Below are 21,683 nucleotides of genomic sequence, written 5' to 3' on the forward strand. Positions count from 1 at the left end.
GCCTAGTTTGGTTAGATTTTCTTGTTTCCAGGAAAAGCAAGAAATCCCAAGTTTTATGGATTTTTAAAAACACGTTGGAATTCAAGTAAAAGTGTCTTTAAAATTATTGTACAGTCCAAACACAAATGTGGCTGCAGGCTGGATCCAGTTCATGGAGCACCCTATGTGACCTCTGTTCCACACCCATCTCTCATGGAAGCTCCTAGGAGGATTTAAATAAGCCCTGAGTGCTCAGAAAGTACACTCAATGTGTACTAGGGCCCAGGATATACAAAAGCTAAACACAGTCCATCCAAAAGAGGGGCTAATCTTTTAAATGGTGGCTGTTTCAGAGTTCCCATCATGGTTCAGTGGAAACAAATCTGACTAGTATCCATGAGGACACAGGTTCAATTCCTGGCCTCACTCAGTGGGTTAAGGATCCAGCATTGCCATGAGCTGCGGTGTAGGTCACAGATGAGGCTCTGCTCTGGTATTGCTATGGCTATTGTGTAGGCCAGCAGCTATAGCTCCGATTTGACCCCTAGCCTGGGAACTTCCATATACTGCAGGTGCAGCCCTCAGAAGACAAACAAAAAACAAGCAAACAAAAATCTTTAGATGGCGAGTTTCTAATGAGATGGGCTGTTCAGTGAGAGTTGCGCTGCCTCGGTGGGAATCTTGGCACCAGCATTTTCTAACCTCTTTGCCTAACTATCTTCCTTTGAGAAAGGAAATAATCACATCTACCTCATCAGGTTAGGAGGATTATATGAGACCATGTAGATAAAAGGCTTAGTAGTGCTTTGTTGTTCCTCCTCCTGACATAAGCTCCCTCTTTTCTCACATCCCAGGTTCCTGAGCCCCTTCAACATGATCCTTGGAGGCATTGTGGTGGTACTGGTATTCACGGGCTTTGTGTGGGCAGCCCACAATAAAGACATTCTCCGCCGGCTGAAGAAGCAGTACCCTACGGTGTTTGTCATGGTGGTCATGCTGGCCAGCTACTTCCTCATATCCATGTTTGGGGGAGTCATGGTCTTTGTGTTCGGCATCACTTTCCCTTTGCTGCGTAAGTGAACCAGAGTCTTCCTTTCCTGGTATCATAAAAAAATATAGGGGTGAGGAGTTTCCCCTGTACTAGAACGCAGTGGGTGGTATCTCTGCAGTGCCAGGATACAGGTTCAATCCCTGGCCCAACACAGTGGGTTTAAGGATCTGGCATTTCCATTGCGGTGGTATAGGTCACAGCCGCAGCTTGGATTTGATCCCTGGCCCGGGAACTCCATGTGCCACAGGGTGGCCAAAAATGAAGAAAAAAAAAATGTGGGCACAATTGTTCAGAGGGAGTTACCTATCCTGATTCAGAGGTGTGTTGGCTGGTCTGCAAACTTATCAGAATTTTCTGAAACAGCCAATCAAGGTCTAATAACCCTCAAATTGCACAAAAATGTAGTGGGGCACCTTCTCTGTGCCATTCTTTTGGGGACACAACAGTTAACAAAACAAATACAGATCCAAAGTGCTATAGCAGGAAAGTGGTAGGGCCTGCATTGGACTCCTAGCATACTGAGTCTGGCATAGAAATGAATGTATTTCATTTGGAAGTTAGCTGTTTACTTACTCAGAAGGTCATATTTAGTGTTGAAAGTTTCGGAAGTTGGCCCAGAATATAGATACCAAATACTCCAATTCTAGTGAAGAGGATTAGACATTTTCTAAATTTTACATGCATTCTTTACTGAGATTCCCAAACACGTACGCCTGAAATACAGAACAGATAAAATCCAGTCTCATCAATAGAAATCTGATTAAAATTATAGTATATTAAGTGAGAGGAACATCCCTTTAACTTTTAATAGCATTTCATTTGTACATCTATTCCACTGAATAAAATCAATCACTTGTTTAGAGTTTTGTTAGATTAAGACCAGAATATTTACATATATATCCCACACCTTATTAGATAAAATATGTGAATCTGGGTGTTCCCGTGTGGCTCAGTGGTTAATGAACCCGACTAGCATCCATGAGAATTCGGGTTCAATCCCTGGCCTCACTCAGTGGGTTAAGGATCCAGTGTTGCCGTGAGCTGTCATGTAGGTCGAAGACACAGCTTGGATTGTGTTTGGCTGTGGCTGTGGCGTAGGCCAGCAGTTACAGCTCCAATTGGACCCCTAGCCTGGAAACCTCCATGTGCCGTGGGTGCAGCCCTAAAGAGACAAAAAGACCAAAAAAAAAAAGAATACGCATAAGCTCAAAATGAAGGAATAGAAAAAGATATTCCATGCAAGTGGAAACCAAAATAGAACAGGGACAGCTATACTCACATTAGACAAAAAAAAAAAAAAAAAAGAGAGAGAATCTGCAAATTCAAACTTTTGGACATATTCTTCAGGTTTTCCTTATGTACTAGAGGCTTAGTATTTCATTGATTCTTTAAGCACACATGGAATAAAACACAGGCCAGTATAACAAAATGTATCACAGGTGGAGAGCCAAGGGTTCAAGTTTCCATTCCTAGACCTGCTAGAAACGTGCCATGTTATTTGGACCTGTTATCCTATATGGTCTGTAATTCGCTATCTATAAAGTAAAGAACTTAGATAAGACCAGTGATTCCCACACTTTGGTGCTTGTGAGAATCATCCAGGATGATTTTTTAAAATATAAATTTCCCAGCCACATTCCCTTGGAGATCTCAATTCTTTGGGTCCACAGTGGTGCCCCCAAAACCTGTAATTTTTATTTATTTATTTTTATTTTATTATTATTATTATTATTTTGTCTTTTTGCCTTTTCCAGGGCCACTCCCGTGGCATATGGAGTTTCCAGGGCTAGGGGTCTAATTGGAGCTGCAGCCGCTGGCCTACACCAGAGCCACAGCAACGCGGGATCCGAGCCACATCTGCAACCTATACCACAGCTCATAGCAATGCCTGATCCTTAACAACCGAGCAAGGCCAGGGGTTGAACCCAAATTCTCATGGTTCCTAGTCGAATTCGTTAACCACTGAGCCACAATGGGAACTCCAAGAACCTGTATTTTTAGAAAACTCTTCAAATGATTCTGTCACTTTAGATTGGGAGCCTCCAGAGGACATGCACATGAGTGCCTCTGAAAACAAAGGCTCCAAAATCACCTACGTCAGAATCATCCACAGTGCTTACTGAAATTTTACATTCTGGAGCCCTACGTCAGTCTTCACAGTCTGAATCCAGACTGTGGAGAGTGAGATTTTGTCTATTTAACGGGCCCTCCAGATAATTTGTATATGCACACAAATATGAAAACTGCTGGTATAGATCACCTGGGGTGTCTGTTAAAAATGCAGATGCCCAGGCCTATCCCTTTAAGGTTCAGAAAGTCCAGCAGAGGGGCCAGGGAATCTGTTTCTCAATAAATAAACTCAGGTAATCCTTAATGATCAGACACCTTTGGAGAACACCAGGTTACACAAGGTCCATGAAACCCTTAGCTTTTTACCTAGAAACCTATATCCAACACTGGAAAACTACCCCTTAGGAGGCAGCTTCTAAGAGGATTTCACCAGCATGCCTCTTGCAGGGAGCAATATACAGATAATCCCTGCACTGAGCATGAGTTCTTTTCTGGAAAACTTAGTGTTAAGTCAGTTTTTACGCAGGTTGGAATCCCATGATTTGCTTTGAATTTCAGGGCACTTAAATAGCCTCCGAAAGGTAAGGATGTCAGTGTGTGCAGGAAAGAGCGTGGCTGGCTGATTGTGGTCCTTCTTGCTGAATCCACTTGCCGTCACACACAAGGAAAACCTTATGACTTTTCAAAGAGCTTTCTAGAAAGTCTGAGGATCCATGAAGAGACCTGTATTGATTAGAGAACCCGATTGAACTTCTTAATTGAAGAAGTTTTTACAAAAGGGGTGAAGGGGAGAGAGAGAACTGTAGCTGTGGTGCTAATCACATCTCACTTCCCTGTAGTGATGTTTATCCACGCGTCGCTGAGACTCCGGAACCTCAAGAACAAACTGGAGAATAAAATGGAGGGAATCGGTCTGAAGAGGACACCCATGGGCATTGTCCTGGATGCCCTAGAACAGCAGGAAGAAAACATCAGCAAGTTTGCTGACTATATCAGTAAAGTCAATGAGTAAATGGAGCTGACCTGGCGATAGGGTTGCTGCAGAAATCGATGTGCAGTGTGCCCTTGTCCAGACCTATTTTCCGTTTGTGTTTCTGACGTAGGAGGTTCCCGCACCATCCAACCATCCGTGGCAGCGTGCACGTAGTGGCCATGCTGTTCACATCTCTGCTTTTACAGAGAGCAGGCCTCAGAGACTGAAAAAAACACCCTCCTATTGTGTCTGAAGTTTCAGGTGTGTTTATGGAAGCTGATAGGAAATGGAGCACACCTATTTTTTTAAGGGGAATACAAATAAAAGAATCATGGATTGTATAGCAACAATACAGTGATCTTGTGGGAAAAAATTCAATTGTAAAATATCGAGGCAGTATGAGTAAATGAAAAGACTGTTAAAGTAGATGATGTCATGCACTAGCCTGTTTTAATCTGCCCCCCCATCCTCCTCCTCCAAAAAATTCCCTTGTTAGAATTATGTGTAGGGTATATATTAGTTTTGTTTTTATTATTATGCTTTTAAAATCAAAGATGATCTCCATCACTTTGCCTCCTGTTTGATGTGCAGTGGAAGTTGGATAAATCAGTTTCTAGTTTGTTTACAAAGCTAGCTGTTTGTGAGAATATTTTGTCAACTTTTTGTCCGTTTTTGAAAGGCTAGTAATGTGTTTGCACTAGCAGGCATTTGTTGCAAACTAAATGCCATCTTCTTTAAGGAGGTTACAGTTCTGTAACCTGTATTATTCTCAATGGTCTTGTTTAAAAAAAAAAAAAGAAAAAATCAAAATAAAACTTGAGTTCTGTTTCTGTTGCAGTTTTTCTTGTTCTAAGGAAAAAAAGATGTCCACGGTAAATGTTTCCCTTTTTTCTTTATTGTTTAGTTTTTAACTGGAACATTGAGAAAGAAGGAAACAAACGTGCATTTTACTCATTCCTTAGGGCAGAAAGAGGACATGAAGAGCTGATCTTTTGAAATCTGAAAAGCATCTTTAGATGACTGAGCAAAAAGTCTTTTTAAAAAATGGAAACGAGGAGTTCCTGTCGTGGCACAGTGGTTAACGCCGACTAGGAACCATGAGGTTGCGGGTTCAGTCCCTGCCCTTGCTCAGTGGGTTAAGGATCCGGCGTTGCCATGAGCTGTGGTGTAGGTCGCAGACGCGGCTCAGATCCTGCATTGCTGTGGCTCTGGCGTAGGCCGGCAGCTATAGCTTTGATTAGACCCCTAGCCTGGGAACCTCCATATGCCACGGGAGTGGCCCAAGAAATAGCAAAAAGACCAAAAAAAAAAAAAAAAAAAGGAACGAAAATGAGAGTGATGAGCAACTTCTGCAGTTCATAAAAATTTTAGATAATTCTTGGTATCTATAAAAGCCAAGTTTTTTTTTAAATAAAGCCATTAGAATTAAGATAGCATGAGTTTTTTTTCCTTTACTTTCTTGTACTTACCATGTATTTAGCAATAGGTGATACAAAATGTTTTGCTTGCCAGCTAAGTGATTTCATAGATGAACAGAAAATATTTAGGTTTCCCTTCATTGAATTATGAAGACAGTTGGAGCAGTAGTAATTGAAGAGACTCTGTACCTCCTAGAATAAGTAGCAATGCATATGCCACTCCTGATTTTTCTTGCATTTTAATTCCACAGCCAAACTGCAGCCTTTGTCACTAGCACAGTGACATAACCATGACTTCATACACATGGTCTAGAACTTGTACTCTTAGCAAGCTATCAAGAATAAAATTTATCAAAGGTTTTTTTGGGAGATGAGACTTTATTTACTGTACCTCTGTGTTAAATGTCTGAGAAACTCAGTGACAACCCTATCTATGTACAATGAGGGTGTTCTATACAACAAAATCACTCAGCTTGTGCTTCAAATAGTGTTTAATAAAACTTTAATACTCTATTCATTCCCAGTCAGGGTAAAATCAAATTCTGATGGGATCTTTTTTAAAACCTGACATGGGTTTATACATATTTTAGGCCCATTTTCTACATGGTGAATTCTGCAGACTAAATGTAGCAAATTTAGAGAAAGTGACAATGTGAATGAAAAAATATAGTCATTATAATTACTAATGGTTGGTATTCAATTCTGGAAGGATTATAATATAAAAAGCTAGCATGGTAATTCTATAAATTGTTTCATTTTAAAAACAAGTTAAAATCTTCATTAAGATGTTTAGGGTGGGAGTGGGTGAATAGAAGAGCAGAGTTCTGTCTTTGGACAAAACCTGTAGACTGAGGCAGTAACTTTGAACTGGGATCATCTTTTCATTTTGCACATCTAAGAGTAAAGTCCTCTTTCAGGACTATTAACACTTTTTGAAATTCCTGATTTATTTATTAATACTGGTGCTATATAAGCAAACACAAAGGTTTTCCAGAACTTCAACTCCTCTCATTTACATTAGGCTTTTAAACATTTTCAGAGTGCTTTGTCCCATCAGAGTTTACCCTCCTAAATGCAGAGTATGCTAGACATTTTTAAAGTGTTATTTAGTGCAGCCCTTTTAAAACCATCTGGCTTGGTATGCAAGAAAGTTTATAGAAATAGGAAAGTAGGAGAAAACAAAACTCTCAACCTTTGCCTATTCTAAAATTAGTTACTTGATTGAAAACTCTATTTAAATTTGGATACTTTTGTATCCACTAAATTATCTTTAAAAAATGGGGAGTTCCTTTGTGGCTTGGTGGGTTAAGGATCTGGCACTGTCACTACTGTGGCTCTGGTTACTGCAGTGGCACAGGTTTGATGCCTGGCCTGGGAACTTAGAACGGTATGGCAAAACAAACAAACAAACAAACAAACAAAAAACAAAAAACAAACAAACAAAAAAAAACAGGGCCATATTTCTTTCCCATGGCTTGTCCTTCCAAATAATATATTAATTTTGTCCCCATTAAGTCCATTCTCTCCTAGCCTGTTTTGCCTGTGGTGTTACCACCTATGATTATATAAAAGGAGAAAAGAGCCAGGTACTAATTAGTTGCTCAGGTAAAGAAGAGAGAAAAAGCAACAAAGTCTGATTTCCTGATTTCTAAGGTTCACGCCACTTCTACACAAAATTTCAGATCTCTGCACCTAGTGACTAGAAGGAATAATTAATGGTTCTAAGAACTTTTTTTTTTTTTTTTTTTAAGGTAGAAAGAACACTGGGGTTGGAGTTTTCTGGAAGACTTTTGTGGAGTCTCTCAGGACATTCTATAGAATGGTCAATGGGAGCAGAAGCATGAGATGTTTTATCAAGAATAATACAAAAAATTTGTGGCAAATAAGACTGAATTACTAAATTGAGAAGAGGCAACGGAGGGCCTTGAATGAGAGGATAACAAATTTAAATTTAATCCTATGGCTAGTTTCCTTTAGAAGATTTTTGAGAACAAGATCAAGATCATTCACAGACTAAACTTAAATACACACACACACACACACACACACACACACACTCAGCTAAAACCAAAAGCTTAGCAATAGCCATATTATTCATAAAGTTTTTTCCCCTGAAACCAGCATGCTACCTCCCATTGTCTCTATACGTATGGAACAGGGCAGTTTTACATATATGCATGGTTTATTTTCCCTGTTACTTTTTCTGGAAATACTGTTTTCTCCATGTACCATGGCTTAAGTGTTCTGCTCTTCACAGATACCCCTATCAAAAGTATACCCCAACACACAGGGAAATGGGCAAGAGAGAAAGCTATCAGGATTGGAAAATGGAGCTCACAGATGATTCTCCAAGAAAAGCTAATTAAAAATTCTCCACTTTCAAAGACTTGGAAGGGCCTGGAGTTCAATTTACCCCTCACCTTTCCATAGAGTGAAACAACGTTTTGTTCCCTTTAACAAACATCTGTGTTAAAGGGAATTACAGCAGAGTAGACATAAGGAGAAGAAAATGGAAATATAATACTTAGAACTTTTATAGTATTTATTGTTTTTTACCAGGAGAAAGCAATAGTAAAGCAAACATTTATGGAAAAAAAAATTTTTTAACTTTGGTTGGAGGACTCTACATTTCATGTAAGTCACTCAAACTGACCGCAAAGTAGAAAAGGTGCAAGATAAAGACTGATATTTTATCTCCTTTCCCCTGCCTTTTCAGCCCCTATCTTGTCTTGAGCCAAGCATTCTGCCTTTCACAAAATACTCCTATCAGATGTTAGCATTGTTCCCAGTTCCACCACCTGGATCCAGAAGTACACCGCTGAAATCATCTGCAAGCTCTAATCCAGGAGTCATTACATCAGTTTCTTCTTCTAGATTATTTCATTACTGCTTATGCCAGTTCTTTTGGCAGTTGCACCTGTGATTTAAGCATTTAAAAAAAAAAAAAGGAGAAAAATTAATCTGGATATTCAAGTGTTTTACAGCAAAGATGACAAAATGTACATGTCTCAAAGGGTATAAAATGAATTATAAATCCTAGCCAGAGTCCCCCCACCCAAATCATGATAAAACAACAAAAACCAACCACCATGAACTGGGCATTTACTGATGACAGGGACAGATCCAAGGGCTCTGAGCACTCAGTGAAGCTTATCCTATAAACAAGAGGGCAGCTACTGGAATGTGCCTGGTTCGAATCCTAATACTAGCACTTACTAATTGTGTAGTATTGGGCACCAATTTTCTCAGCTATAAACTGACGGTATCTCATCCACAAGGCAACCATAAGGAGTAAATGATACTAGTTAGTAATCAATATTAACACTTCTAAAAAATATTTTTAATTTTATGGCCACACCAATATATGGAATTTCCTGGGCCAAGGATTAAATTACAGCTGTAGCTGCAACCTACAAGGCAAAACCAGATCCTTTTATCCTACTGCACCAGGCCAGGGATTGAATCCTCACCTCTGAAGTGACCCGAGCCACCATAGTCAGATTCTTAACCAACTACACCACAGCAGCAACTCCAACTCTTATTATTAAAGCATTTTCTCACTTCATCTCACAACCACCTTGTCAAGAGGGAACAGGCTCAGAGAAAAATCAATTTGCTTAAGGTCACAGACAGGGCTAGGAAGTGGAAGAATAGGATTTGAACCCGAGTCTGCCTGATTTCAATATGCATGCCTTAACCACCAAATAAATTCCATTGTAACAATATAAAATATATGTTCTTTTAAATACTGGTCTTTCCTCTTGGAAGCACATTCCTAATGTGAAACACTTACTAAATTTTAAAATACTATTTGGCAACCCCCCCCCAAAAGAAAAATAATTATAAAAGAGTAATGTAAGACTGACTGCAAATCAACTCTGAGATTTGTTTCACAGAAACAATTTAAAGATAAAACAAGTTCTTAAAGGGTGTCAAGTGGTGAAACCTTTTAGGAGGAAGAGTCATCCATTCATCCTGGATGTACCTTTCAGAGAATGCTGACAGAGTTCAAAGGAAGCTAAGAGTTCATATAATAATGAGTAAAAAGGGATTGGTGGTGTCTCCGCATCGCCAGGATGCCGGTTCAATCCCTGGCCTCTGCACAATGGGTTAAAGGATCCCATGTTGCCGCAGCTGCGGCTTAGGTTACAACTGTGGCTCAGATTCAGTCCCTGGCCTGGAAACTCACATACCATGGGGAGGCCAAAAAAAAGAAAATGAAAATGTCTCTCCCATTGCCCATGTCCACCTGCCATTTTGATGAACCATTTTGGCCCCATGCTATGGGCCCTCTTCAGCCACTTCTCTCTGCCCACAACCTTTGGCTAAAAAGGTTTCCCAACATCCTGCCCATGGGAGAACCTTGGATGTGTTGCTACTGTCTACACAGCCTGCAAACCAAAAGGTCCTCCACATGCTTCTGACTCTCTCCCTCCCTAGTGCCAGACTTTTAGGAAGGGAAGGTATGACTATAACTTGGTAGGACTCACCCATGGAGAACACCAATCAACAAAATGGTTGATGCCAGTTGTTTAACCACAAAACTGCAACAGTCAAAACTGTGTCCTTTGTATCGTTGAATGGAAAAATAGTTTTATAGTATGTTCTTCCTTATATATGTATGGAAGTGTTCCAAATTAATAAAAGTGTTTTAAAAATCAAAACATGGCAATGACCCAACATAGTAAACCCAGAGACATATTGACATATTTAAAATATGACCAAGATGGCAGTTGAGATCACTGGGAAAAAGAATGACTCCCTATGGGAATACCCATAGTGGCTCAGCAGAAAGAATCTGATTAGCATCCATGAAGATGCAGGTTTGATCCCTGGCCTTGCTCAGTGTGTTAAGGATCCATTGTTGCCATGAGCTGTGGTATAGTTTGCAGATGGGACTCAGAACCCATGTTGCTGTGCTTGTGGCGTAGGCCCGTGGCTACAGCACCAATTTGAGCCCTCGCCTAGGAACCTCCATATGCCTCAGGTGCAGCCCTAAAAAGACAAAACAAAGAAACAAAAAAACAAAGAACGAGTCCCTAAATGATCAGTGAGTGGTTAGCTATTTGGCAAAGAAATAAAGCTTCTTGCTTCCTACTTACTTCTAAAATTGAATCCTTTAATTTATAATATGGAATACTTTTTAAAAAACCAAAAGCTGGAGTTCCCGTCATGGCTCAGTGGAAATGAAGCTGACTAGCATCCATGAGGACATAGGTTCAATCCCTGGCCTCACTGAGTGGGTTAAGGATCCAGCATTGCCATGAGCTGTGGTGTAGGTCACAGATGCGGCTCGTATCCCGAGTTGCTGCGGCTGTGGCATAGGCCAACAGCTCCAGCTGATTCGACCCCTAGCCTGGAAATCTCCAAATGCTGCGGGTGCGACCCTAAAAAGACAAGAAAAAAAAATCAAGCTAATACTACAAGACTGTTTGATGCCAGTGGAAATGCACATATTCAATAAAATTATTAAAAAATTAAAACCAAAAGCTATAACAGTAGAAAAATAGGCAAATATCTTACTAAGCTTCAGAAAAGCCATTTCTAATAAGCAGAACACAAAAGACAGAAACCAGGAGTTCCCTTGGGGGTCGGTAGATTAAAGATCCAGCATTGTCACTGCTGTGGCATGTATCCAATCCCTGGTGAGGGAGCTTCTATATGCTGCATGCACAGCCAAAACCCAGGAGTTCCTGTTGTGGTGCAGCAGAAACAAATCCGATTATTGTCCATGAAGATGTGGGTTCAATCCCTGGCCTCGCTTAGTGGGTCAGGGATCCGGCATTGCTGTGAGCTGTGGTGTAGGTTGCAGATGCAGCTCAGATCTGGTGTTGCTGTACTATAGTGTAGGCCGGCTGCCACAGCTCTGATTCAACCCCTAGCCTGGGAACTTTTATATGCCAAGAGTGCAGCCCTAAAAACTAAAACAAACAAACAAAAAACAAGAAACCAAACAAAAAGAAAAGCAATAGGAGTTCCCTCGGGGGAGCAGTTGGTTAATGATTCTGCCTGTCTCTGTGGAGATGCTGGTTCAGTTCCTGGCCCAGTACAGTGGTTAAGGATCCAGCACTGATGCAGCTGTGGTGTAGGTCACAGCTCTGGCTCAGATTTGATTGCTGGCCCCGGACATTTCAGATGCCACAGGTGTGACCAAAAAAGAAAAAAAAAGAAAAAAAGAAAAATAATAAAGACAGAAACTGTGAAGATCTGATGTAAAAACAGATAGATCTGATATAAAAACATAAAACTTATAAGAAACAAAAATCAACTTGCAGCATTGTTAGGGAGTTCCCCCTTCTCTTGTTAGTTAAAATTAGTTTTTTAAAATTACTCAATGAATTTTATTACATTTATAGTTGTACAATGATCATCACAACCCAATTTAAAATTAGATTTTTATCTTCTTTTATTTTTGCCTTTTTAGGGCCGCAGCTGTGGCATATGGAGGTTCCCAGGCTAGAGGTCTAGTTGGAGCTACAGTTGCCAGCCTACACCACACCACACCAATGTAGGATCTGAGCCATGTCTGTAACCTATACCTCACCTCATTGCAACACCAGCGAGGCCAAGGATCGAACCCACAACCTCATGGTTCCTAGTCAGATTTGTTTCTGCTGCACCACAATGGGAACTCCTAAAATTGGTTTTTCAAAAAGATGTGTGTGTATATAGCACAAAGGTTGCATATGATGCAGTGGGCCTCGGTGAATTAAATAGTTGCTGCAGATGAGATTTTTATCTCAGTGAAAAGTACAAATACTCATCTGGATGGTAGGTAGTGATCAGACCACAACATTTATGAGGGAGGGATAAGCCTGTACAAGCCTAATGTTTTTGTTTGGGGCTGGCATCATACTGATTCAGTTATGAACTCAAAGAAAAGTAAATTAGTGAATAAATTCAGTTAGACAAGGTTTAAAATAGCTAAAAATAGTAAGAACAACACGACAGACCAAAGAAATTGTACAGGAGTCAAATAAGTCATGTAAATGAGTGATAAAGGCCAGGTATTAGGCAGTAGGGCATGGTAGAACTGAGGGAAAACTGCAGAGTCTATTACCTATCTTTTTTTTTTTTTTCCCACTGTACAGCAAGGGGGTCAGGTTATCCTTACACGTATACATTTCTATTACCTATCTTAAGGGAGAAGCCAATACACTGATCTAGCTGACTTGTGCCATGTACATGTAAGCCCCATGAGGCTGGATCTGATGTTCCCAGTGCTCCCCATATATCTAGATGTTATTTATTTATTTATTGCCCTTTTTTTTTTTTTTTGTCTTTATAGGGCCTCACACATGGCATGTGGAGGTTCCCAGGCAAGGGGTCGAATCAGTGCTACAGCTGCTGGCCTACGCCAGAGCCACAGAAACATGGGATCTGAGCTGCATCTGCAACCTACACCACAGCTCATGGAAATGCCAGATCCTTAACCCACTGAGGGAGGCCAGGGATCGAACCCACAACCTCATGGTTCCTAGTCGGATTTGTTTCCGCTGTGCCACGATGGGAACTCCTAGATGTTATTTATTATGTGTTATTCTATAATTTGTACTACACTCAGGTCAAACAAAACAAGCCTGGAGATTAGGTTTATAGTCCACTAGTTTTCAATACATCTCTCTTAAACTGAATTAAATGGGCAACTTTTTGGAGGAGGCAGAAGTTGAGCCAAGCAATTACACAGTCTTTCCTTTCTGCTAGAAACTTCATTTCAAGGATCCCAAGCCAGAAGCATGAGATGAGGAGAGAATCAACATTAAAAGGAAGAAATACAAATTAAAAATATAACCTTACTAGTTTATGAGCTAGAAAACTCAAAAACATTTCCAAGTCTAGGAAAGAAAAAAAGAACTCATGGTTTTTCCTTTAAGAATAAATAAGTGTTGTGGCATTCCCATTGTGGCTCAGTCGGTTAAGAACCCAACATAGTGGAGTTCCTGTTGTGGCTCAGTGGTAACAAACCCAACTAGTATCCATGAGGACATCAGGTTTGATCCCTGGCCTTGCTCAGCGTGGTGCAGGCTGGCAGCTGCAGCTCCAATTGAACCCCTAGCCTGGGAACTTCCACATGCCAAGGATGTACCCCTAAAAAGAGCAAAAACAACAACAACAAAAACCGACATAGTGTCTGTGAGGATGCCAGTTCAATCTGTGGACTTACTCAGTGGGTTAAGAATCCAGTGTCACCACAAGCTGAAGCATAGGTCACAGATGTGGCTTGGATCCAGTGCTTCTATGGCTCTGCACAGACCTACTGCTTTAGCTCTGGTTCAACCCTAGCCTAAGAACTTCCATCTGCTGCAGGTACAGCCATGAAAAGAAAAATAAAAAGAGTAAGTAATTTCTAAGGATGTGTATGGAAATTAATTTTTTAGTTGAGCATCAGTTAGAAAAATAATTACAAGATTTCCCAGTTGGGTTTTTTTTTTTTTCTTTTGGCTGGCTGGAAAGTTTGGTATGCAGAAGTTCCTGGGCCAGGGACTGAACCTGTGCCACTACAATGATCATAGCCACAGCAATGACAACATCAGATATTTAACCCACTGAGCCACCCTGGGACTCCCCCCAGATGGATTTTAACTTCATATATGAAAATCCAGGGTTTGGAGATCATCTCTGTCCTCCAACACAAATGGAGAGGGAAAACCCTGTAACCTTTAGTTTTATCTCCTTACAGTGAATATTGATGTCTCATTTGACCATCCCAAAATAGCCCTTTCTGCTGGGATTTTGTGACATCACCACTGCTGAAGTTTATAGTATTTTACTGAGTCTAAAATACACATTTTGGAGTTCCCATTATGGGTCAGCAGGTGACCCACAGCCATAGCAACATGGGATCCAAGCTGTGTCTGCAAACCTACACCACAGCTCACGGCAACACCAGATCCCCAACCCAGTGAGCAAATCCAGGGATTAAACCTGCTTCCTCATGGATAATAGTTGGGTTCATTTCCGCTGAGCCACGACAGGAACTCCTCCAGGGGCCACCTTTAATGCAGATTTTTATTTTATTTTATTTTATTTTTAATGCAGATTTTTAAAAGACTACTCTTTATTCTTTTCAGACTAATGTTATTTTCTAACTGTGTAGCCACAAAGGCTACTTGGATTTTGAGGACTGGTTACAGAGTGACAGCGCTGGTTTCTCTCAAAATAACACCCTGATCCACCCTCTACAGAGGTCTGGCAGCCTGGAGAAGAGCAGGTTGATATTGTGCCCAAGGGCAGGCAGAGGACTCTTGCCTGATGTTATGTAACCTTTGATGTTCTCACCCTGGCCCCTTCCCCAGGAAGAATCAGAGTCCCTCTAAATCACAGTTCAAAGTCCTCTTCAATTTTGAGGAATGAAATGTTGTCAATTCTGTATTACTACAAGATGGGAATAAGGACATACATACATGTATATGAGAATAATTAATTATTTTAAAATATAAAGCTCTTTAAAGCAGAAAAAGAACTAGGTTATATGAAAAATTTTTAAAACGTCTTGAAAAAACTCTCCATCTATATGAAGAAATAATACACTATTTTGTCAATGTAATATCTTGGCTAAATTACACATTAGATTTTACTTTATTCTATTCTATTTTGGCCACACCATGGTATATGGAAGTTCCTGGGTCAGGAATCGATTCTGAGCTACAGCTTTGACCTACCTCACAGCTGCAGCAACCTCAGATCCTTAATCCACTGTGCACAGTGGGAACTCTTAAGGCTTTAAAATAATACAGTTAATTACCTATTACCTATGACTTTTGGATACACACCTTTCAGCCTCCATAAATGCCCTCATAGTAATGACCATAAAAAATTATTTCTATGGCTGCAAGGAATAAAACATTTTCACCTATCAGCAGCAGTAATAGTGAGCCATAGTCAATATGGCAACTGAAATAGTAAAATATTTTAAAGCTCCATTCATTTATGGAGACACTAATCTGAAGTTTATTATTGTCTGTCTGCTAAAAAAAAAAAAAAGAATATAATTGCAGTTTTAGGTAGTCTCCATTCATCTACCAAAAAAAGAATCAAACATTCTAAAAGTACTGTGGAAGCACCCATCTACCAAGGACTGGCCTAATTCGGCCTCATTCTTACCTATTCCTGCATGAGGTTCCTGGGATCTCTGCTTGTCAGCTTGATGTGGATAGGGTGAATAAGACTGACAGTTTCCTTTTTTTCTTTTTGGCCTGGATGGTGACATGCAAAAGTTCCTGGGCCAGGGTTGGAACCTGCACACAGCAGTGATCCAAGCTGCTGTAGTGACAACAGCCAGATCCCCAACCTGCTGTGCCACAAGAAAACCCCTCAGCTTCCTCTTTTTACAAGACGGGGAGAATCATACCTACCTTATAGGATTGTTAAGGTGATTTTAAGTATTAATTTATATAATGAATTTGACCCACAATAAGTGCTCAATAAATGTTAGTTAGCTGTTAGTGTCACTGTTACAGAAGTTATAGAGATGTGTGTAATTTAGATCTATGGGTAATGCTGATGGGATTCCCTCAGTCCCAGTTAGTGAGAATCTCTTGGTATTAAAAGAACAGGGAATAGACTGAAGAGATGGTGAACATACACCACAGTAAACATTTCTCCTTCCTCTTACTTACAGGTTTAAGATAGGCGATGTTGCTGTGACGAATGTCATTCAAGAGTTGATCTCTGGGCGTGATTTCCACCAGTGGGGGTGGCCTATTTCTCGGCACCGGTTTGAGCGTTTTGATCACATCTTTGAGGTTGGTTTTCTCAGGTGGTTCTCTGGCTTCCGGCATCCGTGATTTGCGCTGGATCCTCTTGAGCTTCACCACGCGGAAGGAGTCGGGGTCCGTCCTGTATTTCGGGGGCTGCGCTGGTTTTGTCATTACTTCATTTCGTCGACTGAAGGGGGCTGTCTGGGGATGGAGAGATTTAGGAGGAGGAGGTTGGAGGAACTCCTGCATCTGGGAATCGGGCATTGGTCCTCCCAGCATCTCCCACATCCCAGGGGGCAGACCCAACCCGTTCTCCAACATGGCTATCAACTTCTTCTGCTCTTTGAGTTGCTGCTGTTTTTGTTCTTCTTGTCTTTTCTGCCTTTGTTTATCCTGATTCCTGGTGAGCAGATTGGTTACCACCATTCTGGGACCTGGAAGCTCAAAATGGTAGCCCATCTTCAGAAGAGTGGTGTTTGCCTTCAAAAGCCTGGATATTTCCATTTCAGCATGATGGCCCAACATGTGCCTTTGATTGTGAAACCGAAGTTCGGTGAGGGTCTCATTAAACTGGAGACACCTCATGATGGCCACGATTCCCTTGCCTGTGATGAAGTTGGACTCGATGTTGAGGGTGGTAATGCTCCGATTTTCACGCAGCATGTTAGCCAAGGCAAAAGCCACGTTCTCATCCGCACCCACATTGGCTAAACTGAAGGTTTTGATGTGTTTGTTTTTCTTCATCGCGTTGACAAAGTCCAATAACATTTCTTTGGGGATGTTTTCAATGTTGTTCAGGTTGAGTTCCTTCATGTCAGGGTCATTTTGTCTCACTCGCCTCAAGCTCCCATCCAGGTCTGTTTGGTTTCCAGAAGGCCGAGCACTTACTTTCAAAAAACTGGTATCTAGAGCCAGCTTCTTGGGATCTAATTTTGATATCTTTTTCTCAAATTTTTCTTGGGCCTCTGGTCTGTCTTTCTGTTCTTCAAATGCTTTATTAGGGACCTGCTGGCAGTTGCTCTCACCATTTCTGATTGGCTCCTTCACCTCACCTTCCTCTTCTTTTGTTTTTTCATCACTCTCATCACCCTCATCTTCTTCATCTTCTGCATCATCTTCTTCATCGTCTTCATCATCTTCATTATCTTCATCATCATCATTTGTTTCTTGTTCATTGTCACTGCTCTTTGATTCTCGTTTATGTGCAGCAATTTCATTATTGAGCTTTTCTTTTAAATACTGGGACATATTTTTATTACCTTTGTCTATTTCTTTGCGCTGCTCTTGAGCTTTTTCCTAAAAGAGAAGTTACAATACATAGCAGTGAAGAAATATGAAGTAGATATATGAAGCAGAGCAATCTCTCCTGGAGGTAATAAAAAGATTTATTACTAAGTGAAAAAAGTAAGCAAATAAGCTGTATGTACTGTATTCCATTTGTATATGTGTGTATTTATGTGTGTATATTGGTATATGTATACTGATATTACACACAAACCATATGTAAAGGCTTATAAACATTTAGAAAAAAGTCTGTTGTAGTGTTTGCCAGATTAGTCTTAGTATCTTAAGATAACTGAGAAAGGGAAAGATTGGAGAGATTTTCAGATTTTACGTTATGTAACTTTAGAGAGTTTGATTTTTTTTTGTCTTTTGTCTTTTTAGGGTCGCACCCACGGCATATGGAGGTTCCCAGGCTAGGGATCGAATCAGAGCTACAGCTGCCAGCCTACGCCACAGCCACAACAATGCCAGATCCAAGCCTGTCTGTGACCTACACCACAGTTCACAGTAATGCCAGATCCTTAAGCCACTGAGGGAGGCCAGGGATCGAACCCACAACCTCATGGTTCCTAGTTGGATTTGATTCTGCTGCACCACGACCGGAACTCCAAAAGTCTGAATTTTTTAAAAGAAAGTACACATACTAGTTTTGCTAGCAAATACAACCAAAATAAAGATAAATTTTTATAGGCATACACACCCACACATACACACATTTTTGGTTGAGTTTTTCTCATCCCATGTATTAAAATAAAACCTAGTAAATTTTGTTTTCAGACACTCAAAGATGGTGTTCAGTTCCAGAAAGTTAAAAGTTGTTTGTTTTGAAAATCTTATGGAGTCATTTATCCATTCATTGAACACTTTGTTTTGTATAGAACTGAACAGGCATCTTTATGTTCAGTAGTTCTGGGTTCAATATTCTATAGCTCTGCATTACACAATAATTACCTTACTGTCCTAACCAAAATTCACATATCAATTTGTTTGCCAATCTAATATAATGTGCACAACAAAATATGAAGAAACGAGATGTTGTGGAAAAATTAGAGCAGTTTGATATTTTGGGACATACCAAAACCCTTAACTTTGCTCAGCTCTGTAAAAACTGCCCTGGATAGTCCAGGTTCAGATTTCTAGTCCAGTTCCTCCATATGGAAAGTGTCTAGGAGGCAAAGCCAGCTACGAAAGGACACAGGATTTTCAGATACTTAAAAACACAGCTTAGTCTGGGAAGGAAAATAATAGTCTATTATCAATAATGTTTATTACATGTTTGCACATCAATTATACACTTTCCCATAAAGTGTGTGTACTGCATAGGTATCATTTTAAAAGCTGGTGTAGTTTGAGGAGTTCCTGTCATGCCTTAGTGGAAACAAATCTGACTAGGATCCATGAGGACACAAGTTGAATCCCTGGCCTAGCTTCTGGCATTGCCGTGAGCTGTGGTGTAAGTTGCAGATGTGGCTCGGATCTGGTGTTTCTGTGGCTGTGCTGTAGGCCGGCAGCTGTAGCTCCGATTCAGCCCCTAGCCTGGGAACCTCCATATGGCTGCGGGTGAGGCCTAAAAAGACAAAAAAATATATACACACACACACACACACACACACACACACACACGTGTGTGTGTGTGTGTGTGTGTGTGTGTGTGTGTGTGTGTGTGTAGCAGTTTGACGCAAGGGTTTTCTGAGCAGAAACTTGATCTTGGGGAGACAAAATGAGTAAAGGGGATCAAGTGTGTGGTGACAGATGGAAATTAAATTTTTGGTGCTGAGTATGCTATAGGGTTTATAGAAGTATAAATATAATGTTGTACACATAAAACTTATATAATGTTATAAACCAATGTTATCTCAATAAAAAATAAACCTAAAATTAAAAAAATAGCTTGATTTTACAGCTCATAAGATTACAGTACAACTTGAATTAACACCACACCTGAACTACCTAAAGCCTTCATCGCTGCATTTCTCATTTGAGTCAGCAGGGGGAGCCAACTATCAAGCTGTTTATACAAAAATGATGAGCAAGTGGTAAAAGTACCCTTTTCTTTTTAATCTCTAACATTGGTGTTCATACAGAATTGGCTTTTACTCTCATTGTAAAATGTCTGCAGATTGTACCTTACCCTCTAACCTGACCAAGCCAGCAACTTATTTTCTTCAGTGCTATACTTGTTTAAACTCTCCTGACCAGGAAACCTGTTTAGAGCTTTCCTTAAGTTACAGCCAGTGTGACCATAATGTCACAAGATGGATCTCTATCATCAGGCATGACTAAAAGAGACTTTACCTATGGGAATCTCTGTCTTCTTTTTGCTAAGTCCTTTTAAAGTGAGACATTAATGATTATTGCTGATATACAAGTCCACTGATTGAACCAGAGTTCTTGTTTTCATGTCAGAATATATTTAAAGAAAGAACTCTCTTTAAAACAGAGTTCTTAATAGCATCACCATCTAAATTCATCACTGATATCCAAGGCACTATGGTAATACTGGATTTTTCTTGTTATTTGACATAGTTTAATCGCAGGATGTGTGACTGGACTTCAGGATCTGTATCACCCTTGAGATTAAATGTGAACTATCTATGCGTGTGCCAGAAAGAGAGGACACGGAGCTTTCTTTGGCTTATTAAAGGGGACTGTGAGCCAAAAAGCAATAAGGACAAATGTCTCTGGGTTACGAATTAATTCATTAAGTATCATGTCTACAGAATAGAGGCTTTCCTGCGCAAGAAACCCCCTAGTGATTTTTTAAAAAGAAATATTAACAAGAAGTTACTACTTTTTCCTCCCAATTATATCATGTAAGTATTTTACAGAGTTTTGATCCAGTGTAAGATTAAATATTCTGATTTATCTATAAAGGTCGACAAGACGAAACATAGAGTCTTGAGGAATAAGAGTCACAATATGAAAACGTGCCAGCCCAGCAATGAGCAGCCATTTCTCCTTTGTACACAAATCCCCGGTTACCTCAGATGGCACAAAGGTGACAGGAACCCGTTCGTCTTCCAGCATGCGCCTGGACGCCTTTTGCCAATACATATAATCAACGAGAGATTTATGGTCGAAGTTTCCTGTTGGTGGCTTGTCGGTCTGATCCTTCTGAATCATTCCCACAGGAAGCCTGGGGTCAGGGGCCATCACGTCCATTTCCGACTGTAGTTCTTTGAGCTCTTCTGGGGACAAGTTGGCCAAGATTTCATCTTCGTCAATCTCCCTGTCAAAGGGTTCTTCTTGATCTGAATTCCTGCTGTGCTCTGACATGATTCTTTTCTATACTTTTCTATCTTACTAGAAAAGGAAAAATAATCAAAGAAGTTTTTAAAAAAAAAAAATTCTCAAGAAGTCCCCCCAGGTCAATAACACCTTGAGAGATGTTTTCCCCCAAGAACCCCAGTGGTGCTTGCAGAGCTTCTGAGAGTGACTGCAGCTAAGCTCATGCCATAACTATATTAAGCAGGGCTTGGCTGGAGAGGCTCAATTTATGGAACTACTATGCGCCTCTCTTTTCGGCAACTTGAGTCAGCTGTGCAAATCCATCTGACATTTCAGTACAGCTGCTTGGGTTCACCAGTGAGGAATAGGTCTACAGAATCTCTGCAGGAATAAAATTAATTCTCTTCCTATGTCCTCTCACACTGTCCCACACCAAATTCATGCAGCCCATACACACATACCCCAATACTGCAGGGGAGACCACTTTTTTTATTGAAATGATTAAAACAACTTACAATATTTCAGGAGGAAAATCCAAATGGCGACCTGAGTTCCACTGAAGTGAAAAATTCTTATGAAGGCGGAAATCAGGCTCTCAGGGCTTGCCTCTTCACTACAGTGAGACTCTGGAAGCAAATAAACCTGCACAGAGCCAAGCAGAGATCTGGCTATCCTACTCACCTGCTGCGTAAACTGAACCTTTGCAAGATGTCCTTATTTGCATCTAGATCCTGTGATCTAACAGGTAGGGAAAAGCAGCACTTGAATTTCCACTAGGAGTGAGGAGTTTAGTATTTTAAATAATTTGTTTTTCTTATTAAGTATCCATTAAGCCAGGATAAAAATTTAAATGGATCTAAATTCAAATGCAAAAACAAACTAACTCAAACCATTAAAATACGGGAAGAAATTATGAAATTATTTTTTACACTACTTCAGAGAACAATATGGCAATACGTATCCAGATAAGAAACCTACTA

The 21,683-nt window shown here is 40.3% G+C and overlaps 2 protein-coding genes across 2 annotated transcripts in view; one reads left to right on the forward strand and one right to left on the reverse strand.

The window, feature by feature from the left end:
• ARL6IP5 (ADP ribosylation factor like GTPase 6 interacting protein 5) overlaps positions 1-5,851 on the forward strand; it is a 29,516-nt gene extending 23,665 nt beyond the window's left edge. Inside the window, exons 2-3 of the mRNA XM_047779063.1 lie at positions 834-1,051; positions 3,940-5,851. Of these exons, the coding sequence (XP_047635019.1) occupies positions 834-1,051; positions 3,940-4,112 (391 nt within the window). The 3' untranslated portion in view covers positions 4,113-5,851. The remainder of the gene's footprint in view (positions 1-833; positions 1,052-3,939) is intronic.
• Positions 5,852-8,012: 2,161 nt separating this feature from the next.
• Positions 8,013-21,352, reverse strand: LMOD3 (leiomodin 3). Its single transcript, XM_047779077.1, has 4 exons — positions 21,219-21,352; positions 20,458-20,778; positions 16,111-17,487; positions 8,013-8,408 (listed from the first exon to the last, which is right to left on the reverse strand). Exons 2-4 carry the CDS (start codon positions 20,749-20,751, stop codon positions 8,382-8,384), a joined length of 1,698 nt encoding a protein of 565 aa, XP_047635033.1. The 5' UTR covers positions 20,752-20,778; positions 21,219-21,352; the 3' UTR covers positions 8,013-8,381.
• Between the last annotated feature and the right edge of the window lie 331 nt (positions 21,353-21,683).

This window comes from Phacochoerus africanus, chromosome 1 (assembly GCF_016906955.1).
Source record: "Phacochoerus africanus isolate WHEZ1 chromosome 1, ROS_Pafr_v1, whole genome shotgun sequence".
In the NCBI taxonomy this organism is placed as follows: domain Eukaryota; kingdom Metazoa; phylum Chordata; class Mammalia; order Artiodactyla; family Suidae; genus Phacochoerus; species Phacochoerus africanus.